The following is an 18600-nucleotide window of genomic DNA, read 5'->3' as shown; positions in this document are numbered from 1 at the left end:
TCTTGGACCTCTCTGAGGAGCAGTGCATACGGAGGCTCAGAGTGAGTCGTCAGGTGGTCACAGACATCTGCAGCCTCCTTCATGCCGAGCTGCTCCAGGCTGGGCCTGGCGGCATCTCATTACCTGCCGCTGTTAAAGTCACCACTGCCCTCAACTTCTTTCCCTCCGGATCATTCCAGGGTGCCACCGGGACATCGCCGGGATCTCTCAGTCGTCTGCACACAAGTGCATAAGGCGGGTCACTGACGGCTTGTTTCGCAGGGCCTCACAATACTTCCCCATGAACGACCTCAGCCACTCAGAGAGGGCAGTGGGACTCCACTCTGTATACAGGGTGTAATCGATTGCACACATATAGCAATCCGAGCACCTCCACACGGGCCAGGACTGTTAATCAACAGGAAGGGTTATCATTCGAACAATGCTCAGCTCGTTTGTGACCACCGCAAAAGATTTCTTCACGTGTGTGATCCAGATTCCCTGGCAGCTGCCATGATTAGTTCATTCTGAGGGAATCCAACATCCTGGACCTCTTCCACGCAACAAACAGCCTTAAGGGCTGGCTCCTCGGGGTCAAGGGATACCCCCTCTGCACACATGGCTGATGACACCTCTGAGGAACCCCATCAGCGAAGCACAGTGTCGATACAACGACAGCCACCACACTTCTCATAAGATCACAAAGTGAGTATAGTCCAGGCCTCACACCACTTGGAAAGAGCAGCGCCAACACCAGCACCCACCTCCTGCACAAAGCAGTCCTGCAACTACATATACACCCAGTGTAAACTCACCCACTGGGTGGCATCGAGTCTCGCCATTCATGATGAAGCACATGAAAGGGCGCTATCACAAAAGGCACTCAAGAATGGGCAAGACGTGTCAGTTGTGGTGAGAATGATAACATTTAATGTGACTTTAACAAAAATCAAATATGAATGAAAAACATGACAGTCTGTCAGATGCCCTTGTGCATATCCTTCGTGACCACAAATCCGTAGCCTCTCTCTTCCTACTGCTTCTACATGGTGCATCCCCTGTGGCTGCAGCAGAGGTAGTGACAGGTTGCTCTTGTTCATGCCTGGACTGGTTAGATGCTTTCGGCCTAGGCCCTCTGGCTTTTGGAGCCCATGAGGGCCCCACCAAAGACTGCTCCACCTGCACCTGTGCAGGGGCAAACTTGGCCACCTGGAGAGGAAGCAGCATTGCAGGTAGTGGTTGAGAGGGGGGCAATGGGCGAGACGTGGGAGCGCTTTGAGTAGCGTCCCCACTTTCATGTCCCCGTTCGCCATCGTTCCTCTCCTGGACCAGGCCCACATCACTCCTATCACCCTGCTGGAAAACAGCTTGGAGGACATGTGTGATGCCTTGGAAGCCCAGTTGTAAAGTTTCTGTCTGCCTGTTTAAGGTGGCAGAATGTTGTTCACCGTGAGTCCGAACGGCCATTGTCAGGGCTTGAATGGACTCATTTGTGAGCCGTGCTTGAAGCTCAATGGAGGCTAGCCTTCTCCCCATCGCAGACATTCCCGCAGTTACCTGTGACACTATCTCAGAGATTCCCTCACGTACCTGTGCCACTATTCCACTAATGCAGGAGTTGGACTCCTCCATCCTCTGCGCTATTGTGGAGAGTGTGCGTGGCACCTGTTCCAGTACCTCACAAATGTGCTGCTGTCTCTCGATCATTCTCCTTTTAAAGGATGACCCCCCAGGGTTCAGCATCTGCATCCAGCTGAGCAGAGCCTGGAGAGGAGTGTGCCCACCAATGCGGTCTCTCCACAGCTGCCTCTGCCACCAGTATCTGCTCGTGCTCACTTGTGTGTGATGACTCACCAGGTGCCAACCCAACTAACTGACTACTAGGACCCACCGAGGTGTGAGTAGCTGCGCTGGTGGATGGCTCGCTAAGATGTGACGGTGCCCCCTCAGAGGCCGGGAGCTCCTCTGAGGAATCGCCCTCTCCCGTCACCACAGTCGTCATAGGGCCTGTAAGAGAACAGAAGGCAATATTAAGCATCATCACAGATATGTAATGTTGCGTTGAGCGTACTGAGGTGTTCAACATGACAAGCATTGTTAACATCAATTCATACTGTTTGTGATGAATGTTAAAATTGTGTCACCAGACGTTTGTGGGGTGCCAGTCTCGGCATCCCCGACGAACAGGCACTCGAGGGTGAGGCTAATCTCCAGCGCCTCCTCTCCTCTGCCTCTGTAAGGACCACTATTTGTTGTGGCCCCCCCCCTCCAGTCCTCGCCCTCTCACGTACATTTTGCGCTCCCTTCTAGAAGGGGAGAAAGTACAGACGTGCGAGTGAGTGATGGTGAAGTGGTCAGCCGATGAATGCATTGCTTTGGGTGAGGCTGACCGTGAAAGAGGTGCATCAGAGGGTGATATGGAGACAGAGACATCACATTAGATCAGGATTGGGCTGAGTGGCAGTGGTGGGGTCACAAATGGGGAGGTGAGGAAGTGCTCAGAAAGTGAAGGTAAGTTGAGGATGAGCCTTAAGTGGGTGTGAGGAGTGATGTGATGGAGTAGTCTTGGCAGTGCAGAATGAGTTAGCGGGGGTGATGTGCAACATGGAACGCAGGAGAATCAGTAAGTCTACTCACTTTTGCTGACCTAGTTAGGCTTCCTACAGTCGCTTCCTGCACTGGACCCAGGTGCGGGATATGTTGCTTCCGCTCGTGACCTGCTCTGCCACCTCGAGCCAGGCCTTCTTAGTGGCAGAGGCAGAACGCATCCTCCTGTCTGCCGGGTACAATATTTCCCTCCTCCTCCTCACCCCGGCCAGTAGCAGCTGAAGTGAGGCATCGCTGAATCTTGGAGTAGCCTTGCCCCAGTGCTGCTCCATTGGAGGAAAAATTGGATAGGGGCCGTTTACGGGCGTAGGTAGCGTGATGTGCTATTACCCCACGCCCAGTGGCCCCTGCACAGGCAGGACGCAAGTTTCAGCCCACCCGAGGACTCACCTGCAATCAGCGTTCCTTTCCAGGCCTTGCACGTGGAATCAATGCAATTTGCACTTTCCACCACCAGAGGGAGCTCAATCTCTTAAAGGGAGGATGTTTCTTAGAAGTCTCTTAAAGGTAGCTGGTACCTGTTATTTGCTGAAAATAACAGTCTACTGTCTGCACAGAGTCTGAACAGAGATCAGACATCGCACACGTAAAACATAGATGCTGGTCCCATCCCTATGTTTACACACTGATGAATTATGTTAAAACATTGAATAAAGGTTGCGCACTACTAAATCCCACATCCTCTGCAGTGGGTGGGGGGGGTGCAAGAGGCCCTCCAGGCATATTCCAAAAGGCAGTGGGAGGCAGCGGGGGACGAAGTCAGTGCCAGGCGCACAGCATTATTAACATGGATACAGTGCAGGAAGAAGTTCAATGCTTTGACATGAGTGGTCAAGGTGAGTGAGGTCAACTGTCAAGTGGTGTCTCCTACCAACTGCACCACGCACTACACCCCCCAATCCCCCACATACCAACAAACTCTTTCCATCACTACTCAACTCTTCCAATCAGATGCTTCCTCTCACCCTTACACATTACCACTGTTTCTAGCCCCCCCACCCACAACTCATAGGTCACACACACTGGCAGCTATTCAATCATGACAGGCACATCACCCAGACACACGTCCCACTTTCTTGCAGGAGAAGGTGGTGCATATCAACAGGCAGCAAGTGGCAGTGGCATTTAGCCCCTCGAGCCTGTTCTGCCATTCAATGAGATCATGGTGGACCTGTGACCTAACTCCATATACCCGCCTTAGCCCCATACCCCTTAATACCCTTGGCTCACAGAAATATATCAATCTCAGATTTAACTTTCACAAGTGAGCTAGCATCAACTGCCGTCTGCAGAAAACCGTTCCACACATCTCCTACACTTTGCATGTAGAAGCATTTTCTAACTACACTCCTGCAAGTCCTGGCTCTAAATGTTAGGCTATACCCCCTAATCCTAGTATCCAAGTATAGGAGACCTCCAAAAACAGTTACAAATGTCTAGGCAGCCAGAAACAATAATCCAGCCACTAACCTGTAAATCCTGCATGGCCCCTTTAAATAGTGCTGGTGGGGGGTCCTCCAGGCACTCTAAGACACGTTCAGATGGTTGGAGTTAAGACTGTGCGTTGAGTTGAGCGTTAAGTGCCAAAATAGTGTCTATCACTTTAAATCAGCGTTTCACACTGATTGAAGCCATTTTCTCCCTACTTTACATGATTCCAGCGTTCATTATCTGCGCCTGTGATAACTCCTATTCCAAGATGGCGACTGGCGCACGTCACGCTGGGCCATGTAGCGCCGAAGCAATGGGCGCTACACGGCCCAATTTAGCGCCCATTGTGTCTTCTTGCCCCTTGATCCAGCAAAATCCATTGGAGCAATGGCCCTTTAAATCCAGACCCTGCAGCTGACAGCCTGTCATGTGGGTGTGCAGTCCGCCCACTGTGCAGCTTTCGGATGGCAAAACCGGAAACAAGATTAATGGCTACCAATTAAGTTGCAATCGCATGGGGAATGGTAAATTTTTATTATTCGCGTTTGCCACGCGCCCACTGACCCCCCCCCCACCACCGCTGCCATCCCGCCACCTTAATAAGATCGGCTCAATCTCTCTCCAGACTTACAAACCAGGGGGCCGAAATTCCTTGGCCATTCCAGGGGACTCCCACTGTAATTCCAGGGGGAGTCTGCCAGAATGGCTTCATACTTCGCCAGATCCTGACCTCAACCACCTTGTTTCCGGAGCATCCGCCTGCCCCTACAAGGCCATTGATGTAAGGAGGGGCAGGGCCGCGGGCTTCCTAGGTCGGGGGCTCACCAGGCGTAGCTCCCCGACACTTGATGGAAGTGGGGCCCACCTGGGGGTCCAGGCCAAGATTGGGGCCTGGACTTTTGAAGATCATGGGCAGAATTGATTTTTATTTTTACGGCTAGAGGACAAGATCCCCATGTTTCCAGGAAAGGGATTACATACGGACAAAGCACTGTGACAGGCACGATGGACCAAATGGCCTCCTTCTCTGCTGAAATTTCTATGTTATTTAAGAAAATGGGTTCAATCATGCACTTCAATTTGTGACTACAAGAACATGAGAAAAACCTTAATCACCTGGCCATTTACATACATCATTTATATCAATATAATATCTTGATGTTGAACTTCATAATAATAATCTCAATTAAATACACTGAGCTTCAAGTACAGTACTTAATGTCGTGGCTGATGAGCAACTAAGTTGTCTCCTTTCCTTACCCCAGAGTTTTAGACAGTATTTTACTAATCTCAGTTTGTGCTCATTTTACTGAAGCATCAATTTTACAAATATAAATATAAAACGTGAGGAAGATGCTTTTTAAAAATTCATTCCTCTTTATATAATCCTGTTTCCATTTCCCTTGTAGCCCCACAACATCCTTTTTCAGTAAGGGAGAAGATGGGACAGGATGGAGACTTCTCAATGGTTGCTGTTTCCTATCTGCTAATAGGGGGCACATTTGACTCTCCTTCCTTCCTCTGCTCCCTTTCTCTCCCTTGAGTGACACAGATACCCCAAGTCACTACTATCTAGTGGTCTTCCTAGAAGAGAACGGGACGGCTGAATTCTAATGGTGGTTAGCTGCACATTCAATTTAGTTCATCTGAATGGGAAGCTCTTGTTTTAATGCTGCTGCTCAGAGATTACCATTAGTTAACATTTAGTTTATACAATAGGGTAAATGCACTTTGAACGTGTTTCTTATGTACTTGTGTTGAAGTACGCATGGTGTATTAATACCGATAATGACGCACAGGAATAGCATGTTAGCAAAATGCATTAGAGAAACACTTTACATGTCTGACTGCAGTTATTCTTACATTTCCTATTTTCTTGGCAGTGTAGTCTAGAGGCAAACCTCCAAGGTATAGTTTTCCTTCTACATCGAGTGAGTTGCCATCTCCCAGAGCAGAGCTGGATTCCTTCCCATCCACAGTAATCATGCCTCTTCGCTTCGCATATTCTGTTTTTACCTTTGAGAGAGACGGAGAAAAAGCACAAGAGAAATAGAAGCAACAAGATCTAATTCCCGTTAGTTAAAACAGAGCTATTACAATACTATCTCTTTTTACGATTGAAATGAAGAGCAAGTTTTCTCATCGATTTGCAGCTTCACATTTGATTTTCTACCATAAAATTTGATTTTTTAAAGTTTGGTTTTCCACTGCATCTAATACAACTACAACTGTCTCATTTTAGCATCAATATGTGAATTGTTTGCTAAACAATGCAAAGATCAATTTCTGGTGCTCCGTCCGACATTCTAAGTTTGTAACTGATTACAAAGCACAAGGGGGTGGATTTCCGCAGGGGGTCTGTTGCTTCTGTCGTAACTTCAGCGTAAGAGGTATTGAAAGCCCGGAAAAATTGCGTAAATGCTGTTTGCCCAGGGTTCCCACAGCTCTGCCACTGAAACTACAGCAGACAAATGGGAAAACCCCTGTGGAAATTAACCCTCTAAGAAGATTGATAGTTATATTTCATCAATTTTAATATGTATTAGATGACTTTAAAATTTAGTTAAAACAAAAATATAATTTGTGTGCCCCTCTATTCTAGGATTCCTTCAGCCATGAACTATTCTCACTGCTTGTCTGCACCACCGGTGCCGGCAGCTTGCGTGTAAAATGTTAATGAGGCCCGAGGCCTTGGACCTCTCGGTTGGGGTGCAGGCTACTAGTGCAGCCCAAAGACGGGCCCAGACGGATCTTTACCCCCATGATTGTTAATCACTGTATGATTTGCTGTGTTTATATAACAACTCACTGACTCACTTGGCTTCCAGGAGAGATTATAGTTTAAAAGGATGCACAAAAGTCATTTTTATAAGCCAACCCTGGTATTTGGTGGGTCTAATGTCATAAACTAAATGTAACCTCCCTACATGTATGAGCCAGAATTTCCACAGGCCCAGTGATGCATTACCAGCATAAATCAGGTGGAGGGGGTGGAAAAATAGCTGGGACCTGGATATGCCGGGTTGCGACGTAAACTGCGAGTTTCCATTGGGGTCTGTTTGGGGTGGAACTTCCATCTGCCTCAGATATGGCCCGTGATGGAGGGGGGGTGAGGAAATCCCATGCCGGTTGGCTGCCCGAAAATCAAGAGACCCCAACGTCTGAAAATCATACGAGAGGAAGTCCAACACTCTCAGTGAAAATAGATTACAACATACTACCCCAAATTTTTTGAGTCTTCCCTGGAGTATTCTTTACACTGTTTTAATTACATAAAATGTACAGCACAGAAACAGGCCATTTGGCCCAACAGGTCCGTGCCGGTGTTTATGCTCCAGACGAGCCTCCTCCCTCCCTATTTCATCTAACCCCATCAGCATTTCTTTCTATTCCTTTCTCCCTCATATGTTTATTTAGCTCCCCCTTCAATGCATCTATGCCAGTTGCCTCAACTACTCCTGGTGGTAGTGAGTTCCACATTCTAACCACTCTCTGGTAAAAAAGTTTCTCCTGAATTCCCTACTGGATTTATTAGTGATTATCTTATATTTACGGCCCCTAGTTCTGGTCTCCCCCGCAAGTGGAAACATCTTCTCTACGTCTACCCTATCAAACCCTGTCATAATCTTAATGACCTCTATTAGGTCATCCCTCAGTCTTCTCTTTTCTAGAGAAATTCTTGGATACGGTTTCCAGAATTATGGTCTGAAGGAATTGATACGAATACAACTGTCAACTAGAAATTTCTTTCACAGTACAAGTTACATGTAGGAAACAGAGATAAAAGTGAGGGTTTAGATTGGCAGCAGATCTAACAACTGGACTTACTGTATGCCATTTGCCGTCATTAATAGGAGTAGGCAGGATGGCCACTGCTGTTCCTTTCCCAAGATTAAATAGGAAATGTAAACGTCCCTTCCAGAGCTGAAGGGCTGCGTAGTCAATCTGGTTTTGATGGGCCATGTAGTACACCAAGCCGCTGGAGGCATACGTTCTAATATTCAGCTGGATCGTAAACCTGGGAGAAACAGGAAGCACGATCATCAATTCTTAAAATAACCATAATCTTTCAATTATACACTGAATTGGTTCAGTGCTAGTCAATGACATTTGTTTTCCAATGTCAGCTAATGTTCTGATTCTCATGAAACAAGATTCATATGTGCGTTGTCTCTGCAAAATATGTTTAAGCTGCTTTTCATTTGGAGAACTTTTTAAAAACCGCGAGTGTGGAAATCTTTTCAATACAAGTCATCTGAAACATGAGATTTTCACCATGGTATTTTACAGACTAAATTAAATACATCTTTACTTGAGGGGAAAACAAAACAGTGTCTCCTCTTTTATTTCTTCTTCACATCCATTTCCCATCTGAAAATGCAGCTATTGGTGTCAACCTTGGATCAGTGGTAGCCCTCTTGTCTACTAAGTCAGAACGTCGTGGGTTCAAGACCCACTCCAGAGAGTTGAGCACATAATCTAGGCTGATACTTCAGTGAGGTACTGAGGGAGCGCTAGACTGTTGGAGGTGCTGCCTTTCAAATGAGCTGTTGAAGCTGAGGCCCTGTCTGTGCTCTCAAGTGATGTAAAAGATCCCATTGCATTATTCAAAGAAGAATAGCAGCTTTCTCCTACAGTCCCTCAACCAACACTTTGAAAAAAAGCCAAATTATATGGTCATTTATCTCATTGCTGTTTGTGGAACCTTGCTGTGTGCAAATTGGCTGCTGTATTTGCCGACAGTGATTGTGAAGCACTTAGGGATATTCTGAAGATGTGAAAGGTGCAATATAAATGAAACTTCTTTATTTCTTCACTCTCTCTGTTTTATAGTAATATAATTAGTGCACCTCAACTGTCTTGCGCCTCCTAAGTTCCACATAACCTAGTCTTACCTTTCTCCTACCATATCCAGGCTTTTAAGACAATCTTGACATAATCTAAACTCTACTTCTTGAGTTATCTTATGTCTCTTTCCAACCAACTAGATTTCAGGAAGTAAAATAAAGTTGTCATTAAGAGGTGTTTGAGTGGCCTGGGATGCACAGCTTTCCCTGCAGAGAAGCGCTCACCTTCGCCCACTGACAATCAAGCCAAGATCAAGAACTGTGTAGGGACCTGTGGGCCCAGATCGCCACTGTTAGTCTGTGGCATTGAGCAATGAGACACCAACTCACTATAGCTCAGAGCAAGCTGTTAACATAAATGCCATTAAGCACCCACAGTGCACTGCTAAAAGATGTGGGGGTGGGGGTAACTTTCCGAGTACATGTTAGTTCTGGGGAACTGTACTCGCCGACAGCAAATATTGAAAAATTGTAGGCGCGCTCGCTGTGATTTTCCGGTAGGCGTGGTTCCCTGGCCTCAGAGTGTACTTGGAGAACTCCCCCCGTGATTCCAGAACAGTAGATTTCTGTACATCTAAATAACATAGTAACTGAGTCAACAGATAGGAAATGTTGCAATTACAGCCTGTTTGCCCCCAATTAAAGGAACAAAGAATACTGCTTCATCACTCAGACTTCTTGGGTTTGGATCTATCTCATGCTAATGTGATTAAAGTTTCCCCTTGGTCTTTGCTATAAGTGTCCTGAATGAAACATTTGTGATGGCCTAAATTTAATTACCAGTAGGCAAACTGGTACTAAATTTTCAATGTCATTCAAGGCTAGAATAATGATTGATATTACAGATGGAAAAAAATAATACCTAGGCAGCAAGGGGCAGCTCTTTAGAGGTTTGTATATTGTTGGTGCACAGTGAAGGATGCTTCCTCCTGCAAGTGACCTGTACTATACTTTTTTAAAAATTCATTCATGCGATGTGGTCGTCGCTGGAAAGGCCAGCATTTATTGCCCATCCCCCCACTTGACCTGGACGTTCTTGATCACAGCACTGGGTATCAAAAGTGAATGAGTGCTAATTTGACACAAAATTTACCATCAAAATATCGACCAATTTATAGCAGTAAGTAACAGATCTGAGAACGTTGCTTGATTTTGGAATTTGCTGATGTGTAACAACTAGTAAATAAGGGCTCAATTTTGAAACGGAGCCGGGAAGAGGACAGGGGGTCAATTTGAGATCGGGAAACCCATTAGTACGGGTTTCCCGGAAGTCCTTATGATTTTGACGTAAGGACGTTTTTTTTTAATCGGTTTCCCGTCCGACTGACCAGCTGATTGACAGATGGGAGACCAGGCAGGGAGAGGACGTCTGCAGGTAAGTCTTTGTTTGCAAGGGGTGAGGGGGGGGGGGTAGAGATGGGGGGACAGGGGGGAATAGGTGGGCAAGGGGCACAGGTGGGCAAGGGGCACTGGTGGGCACAGGTGAGCATAGGTGGACATGGGGGATGCGAGTTATGGGGGATGGGATTGGGGACAGTCAAGGGGGGAGCAAGATCGGGGGATCGGGGTTGGGGTCGGAGGATCGGGGTCAGGGGTCGGAGGTTTGGGGGTCGGAGGCGTGGGGTTGGTGCAGGCAGGCTTGTTGGGCCTGGGAGAACCACTCCTGCTCCTCCGGGCCCACAAGCTGTACTTTTCTGGGCACTTACCTGCAGTCACCGGCCTTCGCATCTCCTTTCACGAGGTGTAAAACAGAAGGCCCGGGAATCCCAGCCCCCCGGGGTTGAAATCGGGAATTAGTTAAAAATGGAGGCCTGAAGCCTCCTTCAAGGGTTTTAAGGCCCAACCTGCCTCCTGGGAGCAGGTTGGCCGCCCGCCCCTCATCCCACCACGGTGAAAACTGGAAATGGGCGGGTTGGAGCGAGTCTGAAATGGTGGCAATTTTCAATGCCCCCCCCGCCCCTAACCCACCTGTTTTTTACTTTTAAAATCGAGCCCTAAGTGTCTGCTGGAAAATATCACTAGTTTATCCACTGGTTTTAAGGATTTTCGGTACCATGTAAACATAGATCCACCTTCTGTTAATAACATTAATCTAAATTTAAGACTCAAAGATCAAAAAATTCTCCAATCTTGGGGACTGTACATTTTGCACAGCATGGCATTGCTCAGGAAAGCAGACATTATCACAGCGAAACTAGTCAACAGCAAAGGTGCCATTTCATAACTGTTCATAGAAGCAGGGACAAGTGCATCCTCTGCTGGTCAAAGGACAGAAAAACAGATTTATTTTGCTTTTTGGGATGAAGAGCTCCATTACTGATTCAGGATTACAAAGAACCTTTTGCTCAGAGTTTTAAATTTAAAATCAGTCTCTAATAAACATTATGTGTGGCCTTCATAACTACTGAACGAATAAACTTACTTTCTCTTGACTGTGGTCTCATCAAAGGAGAGAATCAAGTGACTGCCTTGTGCAAGTCCAAATTGGTAAGCATCGGAAACAATGGCTGGCAATTCCTCTATTGCACATTGCATCTGTTGACCAAAAATAGCAAAGCAATAAAACATTCAATATATCTGTTGAAAAGAAGTGTCTTTGAGAATGGAAACATTCGTGTTCTCCTCCATCTCCGTTGGTGTCCCTTACAGCAACTCCATTCAGGAGGATGGATTGGCAATTTGTGCCCCAGTCTTTGCCAATGTTGTTCTGAACCAGCTGCTAAGAGATGCGTGAGACTGTCCTGGGAACAATTTTCCTCCTGACTGCCTGCCCTCTTCCTCTTCCCCCTGACCCCCAGGGAAATTTCCTCACTCCAGCCAGAACTCACTGGAATTGGAAAATTGCCCCTTCATAGCAGGTGGCAATTTGGTGCTACAACACTCCACCCAAGCTGAATAAATAAAAATATTTTGAAACTTGCAATAGATCTCAATTTGAAACAGAAATGGTATCAGATTAATGTAAGATTAGAGTTTCAACAACGAGAAAAACTATAGGCTGCCATTGTGCTAGATAGCATTGAGACCAGTATCTGTAAAGTGCTGTATATACTCAGCTGGTAGACCTGTCATACGCTTTGCTGTGGATTGGCCTGTCCTCAGCCAGAGAAAAGCTCTTCAAAGAGCCTCTGTTCTGGGTGGTTAATTTTAAATGTTATGACAACACTGGAAGGCTTGTCTACTTTTGCCTCGCACTAAAAAGACTCAACATTAAGTTTAAGAAGTTCCCAGGCTGTGGGAACTTTGTAAATTTGTTTTCCACCAGGCTGGAGCGACACCGTATTGGGTGCAAAGCCCAATGCTGTGAGACTACCTACCAGATAGAAACATAGAAAATAGGAGCAAGAGTCGGCCATTCGGCCCTTTGGGCCTGCTCCGCCATTCAAAATGATCATGGCTGATCATCTAACTCAGTACCCTGTTCCCGCTTTTTCCCCATATCCCTTGATCCCTTTAGCATTAAGAAATATATCTATCTCCTTCTTGAATACATCTAATGACTTGGCCTTCACTGGCTTCTGTGGTAGAGAATTCCACAGGTTCACCACCCTCTGAGTGAAGAAATTTCTCCTCATCTCGGTTCTAAATGGCATACCCCGTATCCTGAGACTGTGACCCCTGGATCTGGACTCCCCAGCCATCGGGAACATCCTCTCTGCATCTAGTCTGTCTAGCCCTGTTAGAATTTTATATGTTTCAATGAGATCACCTCTCATTCTTCTAAACTCTAGTGAATATAGGCCTAGTCGACCCAATCTCTCCTCATACGTCAGTCCTGCCATCCCAGTAATCAGTCTGGTAAATCTTTGTTGCACTCCCTCCATGGCAAGGACATCCTTCCTCAGATAAGGAGACCAAAACTGTACACAATACTCCAGATGGGGTCTCACCAAGGCCCTGTATAACTGCAGTAAGACATCCCTGCTCCTCTACTCAAATCCTCTTGCACTGAAGGCCAACATACCATTCGCCTTCCTAACTGCTTGCTGCACCTGAATGCTCGCTTTCAGCGACTGGTGTACAAGGACATCCGGGTCTCGTTGCACCTCCCCTTTTCCAAATCTGTCACCATTCACCATGCTGGGTCTCAAAACTCTTCCTCTAGTTTGCTCAGGAGTCAGGCCACTGAACTGACACCTAAGTTATACTGTCACTTTCATATCGATACGCATGCAAAACTATTTCACATCAGCACAAGAGTGGACGTAAAAGGGCAGACTTACTGTGAAATAATATCATTGAGGATTTATTCAAAAAGAAAATTTCACATGAAAACAAGACTTAAGAATTTTCTATTTTGACTGAAAGCTCAAAGTTTTCTGCATTGAGTCGATGTTACAGTATCCTTACAGTTTTTTTGCTGGAAGAAGTGGCTCGGGCTGTGGTAGTGAGGGTTATTTTTTTCTCAGGTGATTGTATGGGTGTAACAGTAGGCTCAGGTGCAAAGCCTCTCTCATCTGGCTCAGGTCTTGGTCTCTCTGAAAGCAGGCAGCTGTCCAGATCAATATTCTGATACTTCAGAGCACCACTGAAATCTAACAACCTGTGATTAAAATAACAATTTTTTTAAAATCACATAGAATGCAATGGCAATTACAATAAAACACAAGACACAATTTGATGGCCTGTAAATATCGGGAGGTGGCTTATACAGCAAAGCCCTTTTAAAGTAGAAAATACTGTGAAATGCTTTGTACACCCCCAGCTTCTGTCGCGACACTACAGACTTCCTACAAAAACTCAGTACCCACGGACCAGTTGAACCAGGAACACTTCTCACCACGATGGACGTCTCGGCACTCTACACCAGTATCCCCCACGATGACGGCATCGCTGCGACAGCATCAATACTCAACACCAACAACAGCCAATCTCCAGACGCCATCCTACAACTCATCCGCTTCATCCTGGATCACAATGTCTTCACCTTCGATAACCAGTTCTTTACCCAAAGACACGGAACAGCCATGGGGACCAAATTCGCACCCCAATACACCAACATTTTCATGCACAAGTTCGAGCACGACTTCTTCACTGCACAGGACCTCCAACCAACACTATACACCAGATACATCGACGACATTTTCTTTCTATGGACCCACGGCGAGGAATCACTGAAGAGACTACACGATAACATCAACAAGTTCCATCCCACCATCAAGCTCACCATGGACTACTCCTCAGAATCAGTTTCTTTCTTGGACACACGAATCTCCATCAAAGACGGGCACCTCAGCACCTCACTCTACCGCAAGCCCACGGACAACCTCACAATGCTCCACTTTTCCAGCTTCCACCCTAACCACGTCAAAGAGGCCATCCCCTATGGACAGGCCCTGCGAATACACAGGGTCTGCTCAGACGAGGAGGAACGCGATGGACACCTACAGACGCTGAAAGACGCCCTAGTAAGAATGGGATATGACGCTCGACTCATCGATCGACAGTTCCGACGGGCCACAGCGAAAAATCGCATAGACCTCCTCAGGAGACTAACACGGGACGCAACCAACAGAGTACCCTTCGTCATCCAGTACTTCCCCAGAGCGGAGAAACTATGCCATGTTCTCCGCAGCCTTCAACATGTCATCAATGACGACGAACACCTCGCTATGGCCATCCCCACACCTCCACTACTCGCCTTTAAACAGCCACCCAACCTCAAACAGACCATCGTTCGCAGCAAATTACCTAGCTTTCAAGAGAACAGCGTCCACGACACCACACAACCCTGCCACGGTAACCTCTGCAAGACATGCCAGATCATCGACACAGATACCACCATCACACGAGAGGACACCACCCACCAGGTGCATGGTTCATACTCCTGTGACTCGGCCAACGTTGTCTACCTCATACGTTGCAGGAAAGGATGCCCCAGAGCATGGTACATTGGCGAGACCATGCAGACGCTGCGACAACGGATGAACGGACACCGCGCAACAATCACCAAACAGGAGGGTTCCCTCCCAGTCGGGGAACACTTCAGCAGTCAAGGACATTCAGCCACCGACCTTCGGGTAAGCGTACTCCAAGGCGGCCTTCGAGACACACGACAACGCAAAATCGTCGAGCAGAAATTGATAGCCAAGTTCCGCACCCATGAGGACGGCCTCAACCGGGATCTTGGGTTCATGTCACGCTACACGTTACCCCACCAGCGAACAAATGTTATCTGTTTTTAATATAACGGGTCAGTTGCTGTCTTTTCTATGTTTCTACCTCTCTATCTCTGTTTTTTTTTTGGTGATTTGTATATTCGGAGACCTTGCAGGTAACACCTGTCTGTCTGCACACTGATTGCCTTGGCAACGGGCAGTTGAAAAAACTGTCTGTACTCACCAAGCATTGTTCTGTGATTTATAAATGCGATTTCATTTCGAGGATTTCATTTCCAACAACGTTCACCTGAGGAAGGAGGAAGCCTCCGAAAGCTTGTGAATTTAAAATAAAATTGCTGGACTATAACTTGGTGTTGTAAAATTGTTTACTATTAATTTTTAAAAGTAAGGATGTAATTTATATACAGATCTAACTTAAGACCGGATATCTGCTAATGTTTTAAATGGTTGCTGCCAGTGTTAAAATAATGTGGATAATAAAATCCAGGCTTTAGTCTATATTCTAGTGTGTTTTCATAAATAGATTGTAATGTAGAGTGCCCATCAGAATAACTTTACAGTAACGAGCAATCTAGCAGATAATATTGCTGTGCTGTAACACAGAGTCCCTCAGAATATGGCTTGGGAGCCATTTGTGGCCCACTTCCCCTTTATCTGTGGTCCTTGCTGCTCTGAGGTTTTATTCACATCCTGCTCAGATGTGGGATCTTGCCAGAGCTCGAGTTAAGCATTGTTTCCTCTCTATGGGACGGATAAAAACATAAGAACATAAGAGATGGGAGCAGGAGTAGGCCACTTGGCCCTTCGAGCCTGCTCCGCCATTCAATGAGATCATGGCTGATCTGATTCTGGCCTCAACTCCACTTTCCCGCCCTTTCCCCATATCCTTTGACTCCTTTGCTGATCAAAAACTTGTCTAACTCAGCCTTGAATATATTCATTGACTCAGTCTCCACCGCTCTTTGGGGCAAAGAATTCCAAAGGTTCACAACCCTCTGAGAGAAGAAATTTCTCCTCATCTCTGTCTTAAATGGGTGACCCCTTATGCCCCCTAGTTCTAGATTCCCCTATGAGGGGAAACATCATCTCAGCATTTACCCTGTCAAGCCCCCTCAGAATCTTATATGTTTCAATAAGATCTCTTCTCATTCTTCTGAACTCCAGTGAGTATAGACCCAACCTGTTCAATCTTTCCTCATAAGAAAACCCTTCCATGCCCGGAATCAACCTAGTGAACCTTCTTTGAACCGCCTCCAATGCAAGTATATCGTTCCTTAAATAAGGGGACCAAAACTGTACACAGTACTCTAGGTGTGGTCTCACCAGCATCCTGTACAGTTGTAGAAAGACTTCCCTGCTTTTATACTCCATCCCCCTTGAAATAAAGGCCAATATTCTGTTTGCCGTCCCAATTACCTGTATGCTAACTTTTTGTGTTTCATGTATGAGGACACCCAAATCCCTCTGTACCGCAGCATTCTGTCGTCTTTCTCCGTTTATATAATATTTTGCTTCTTTATTCTTCCTACCAAAGTGGATGACTTCACATTTTCCCACATTATACTCCATCTGCCAAATTTTTGCCCACTCGCTTAAGCTATCTATATCCCTTTGCAGACACTTTGTGTCCTCCTCACAACTTACTTTTTCACCTATCTTTGTATCATCAGCAAATATGGTCACAGTACACTCGCTTCCTTCATCCAAGTCATTGATATAGATTGTAAATAGTTGAGGCCCCAGCGCTGATCCCTGCGGCACCCCACTAGTTACAGATTGCCATCCTGAAAATGACCCCTTTATCCTGTCTCTCTGTTTTTCTGTTAGTTAGCCAATCCTCTATCCATGCTAATATATTAGCTCCAACACCATGAGCTCTTATCTTGTGCAGTAATCTTTTATGTGGCACCTTATCGAATGCCTTTTGGAAATCCAAATACACCACATCTAATGGTTCCCCTTCATCCACCCTGCTCGTTACTTCCTCAAAGAACTCTAATAAATTTGTCATACATGATTTCCCCTTCATAAAACCATGTTGACTCTCCTTGATCTTATTTTGAGTCTCTAAATGTCCTGCTACTACTTCCTTAATAATCGATTCTAGCATTTTCCCAATGACAGATGTTAGGCTAATTGGCCTATAGTTACCTGCTTTCTCTCTCCCTCCTTTCTTGAATAGGGGCGGTACATTTGCGGTTTTCCAATCTGCTGGGATCTTTCCAGAATCTAGTGAATTTAGGAAGATTACAACCAATGCCTCCACTATCTCTGTCTTCTTTAAAGACCCTCAGATGCAAGCCATCAGGTATAGGGGACTTGTCAGTCTGCAGACCCATTAGTTTGCCTATTACTTTTTCTCTAGTGATAGTGATTGTTTTTAGATCCTCCCTCCCCTTTGCCCCTTGATTATCTACTATTATTGGTATGCTTTTAGTGTATTCTACTGTGAAGACAGATACAAAATATCTGTTCAATTCCTCTGCCATTTCCTTATTTTCCATTATTATTTCCCCAGTCTCATCCTCTAAGGGACCTATACTTACTTTAGCTACTCTCTTCCTTTTTATATACTTCAAAAAGCTCTAACTGTCAGTTTTTAAATTTCTTGCTAGTTTACTCTCATAATCTATTTTCTCCCTCTTAATTTTTTTAAGTCCTCCTTTGCTAGTTTCTAAAGTTTTCCCAATCTTCAGGCTCACCACTAATCTTTGCCACGTTGTATGCCTTTTCTTTTAATTTGATAACATCCTTAACTTCCTTAGTTAGGCATGGTTGGTACACCCTTCTCATGGAGCCTTTCCTCTTTACCGGTATGTATTTTTGTTGAGAGTCATAAAATATCTTTTTAAATGTCTGCCACTGCTTAACCACCATCATACCTTCTAATCTGTTTTCCCAGTCCACTTTAGCCAACTCTGTCCTCGTGCCATTGTAATTGCCCTTATTTAGGTTTAACACAGTAGTTTCAGATCCAAGATCCTCACTCTCAAACTGGATGTGAAATTCTATCACATTATAATCACTTTTTCCTAAGGAATCCTTTACTTTGAGGTCATTAATTAATCCTGTCTCATTACCCATTACCAGATCTAAAATGGCCTGTTCCCTGATTGGCTCCACAACATATTGTTCTAAGAAACAGTCGTGAATACACTCTATAAACTCATCCTCAGGGCTACTTTTGCCAATTTGATTTGTCCAATCTATATGAAAGTTAAAATCGCCTATGATTATTGCATTACCTGTTTTTTACAAGCCCCAATTATTTCTTGATTTATATTTTGCCCTACAGTGTAGCTACTGTTAGGGGGCCTATAGACTACTCCCACCAGTGATTTCTTTACCCTGGCTATTTCTTACCTCCACCCAAATTGATTCTACATCTTGATCTTCTGAGCCAAGATCATTTCTCACTATTATACTAATTTCATCCTTTATTAACAGAGCTACCCCACCACCTTTTCCTTTCTTCCTATCCTTCCGAAATGTTAAATAACCCTGAATATTCAGTTCCCAACCTTGGTCACCTTGCAACTATGTCTCTGTAATAGCAATGAGATCATACCCATTTGTTTCTATTTGTGCCGTCAATTCATCTATCTATTACGAAT

At 45.5% G+C, this 18600-nt stretch overlaps 1 protein-coding gene across 2 annotated transcripts in view; it reads right to left on the bottom strand.

The window, feature by feature from the left end:
• lama1 (laminin, alpha 1) overlaps positions 1–18600 on the bottom strand; it is a 361123-nt gene that overhangs the window by 15681 nt on the left and 326842 nt on the right. For both annotated transcript variants that reach the window (XM_067978409.1, XM_067978414.1), the window contains 4 exons: positions 13215–13407; positions 11287–11399; positions 7846–8035; positions 5881–6033 (listed from right to left, as the gene is read on the bottom strand). In XM_067978409.1, coding sequence (XP_067834510.1) covers positions 5881–6033; positions 7846–8035; positions 11287–11399; positions 13215–13407 — 649 coding nt within the window. The remainder of the gene's footprint in view (positions 1–5880; positions 6034–7845; positions 8036–11286; positions 11400–13214; positions 13408–18600) is intronic.

The sequence above is a fragment of the Heptranchias perlo genome, chromosome 3 (assembly GCF_035084215.1).
Source record: "Heptranchias perlo isolate sHepPer1 chromosome 3, sHepPer1.hap1, whole genome shotgun sequence".
NCBI lineage: Eukaryota > Metazoa > Chordata > Chondrichthyes > Hexanchiformes > Hexanchidae > Heptranchias > Heptranchias perlo.
The sequence above is the reverse complement of the archived record's forward strand: the minus strand, read 5'-3'. Positions and strand labels throughout refer to the sequence as shown.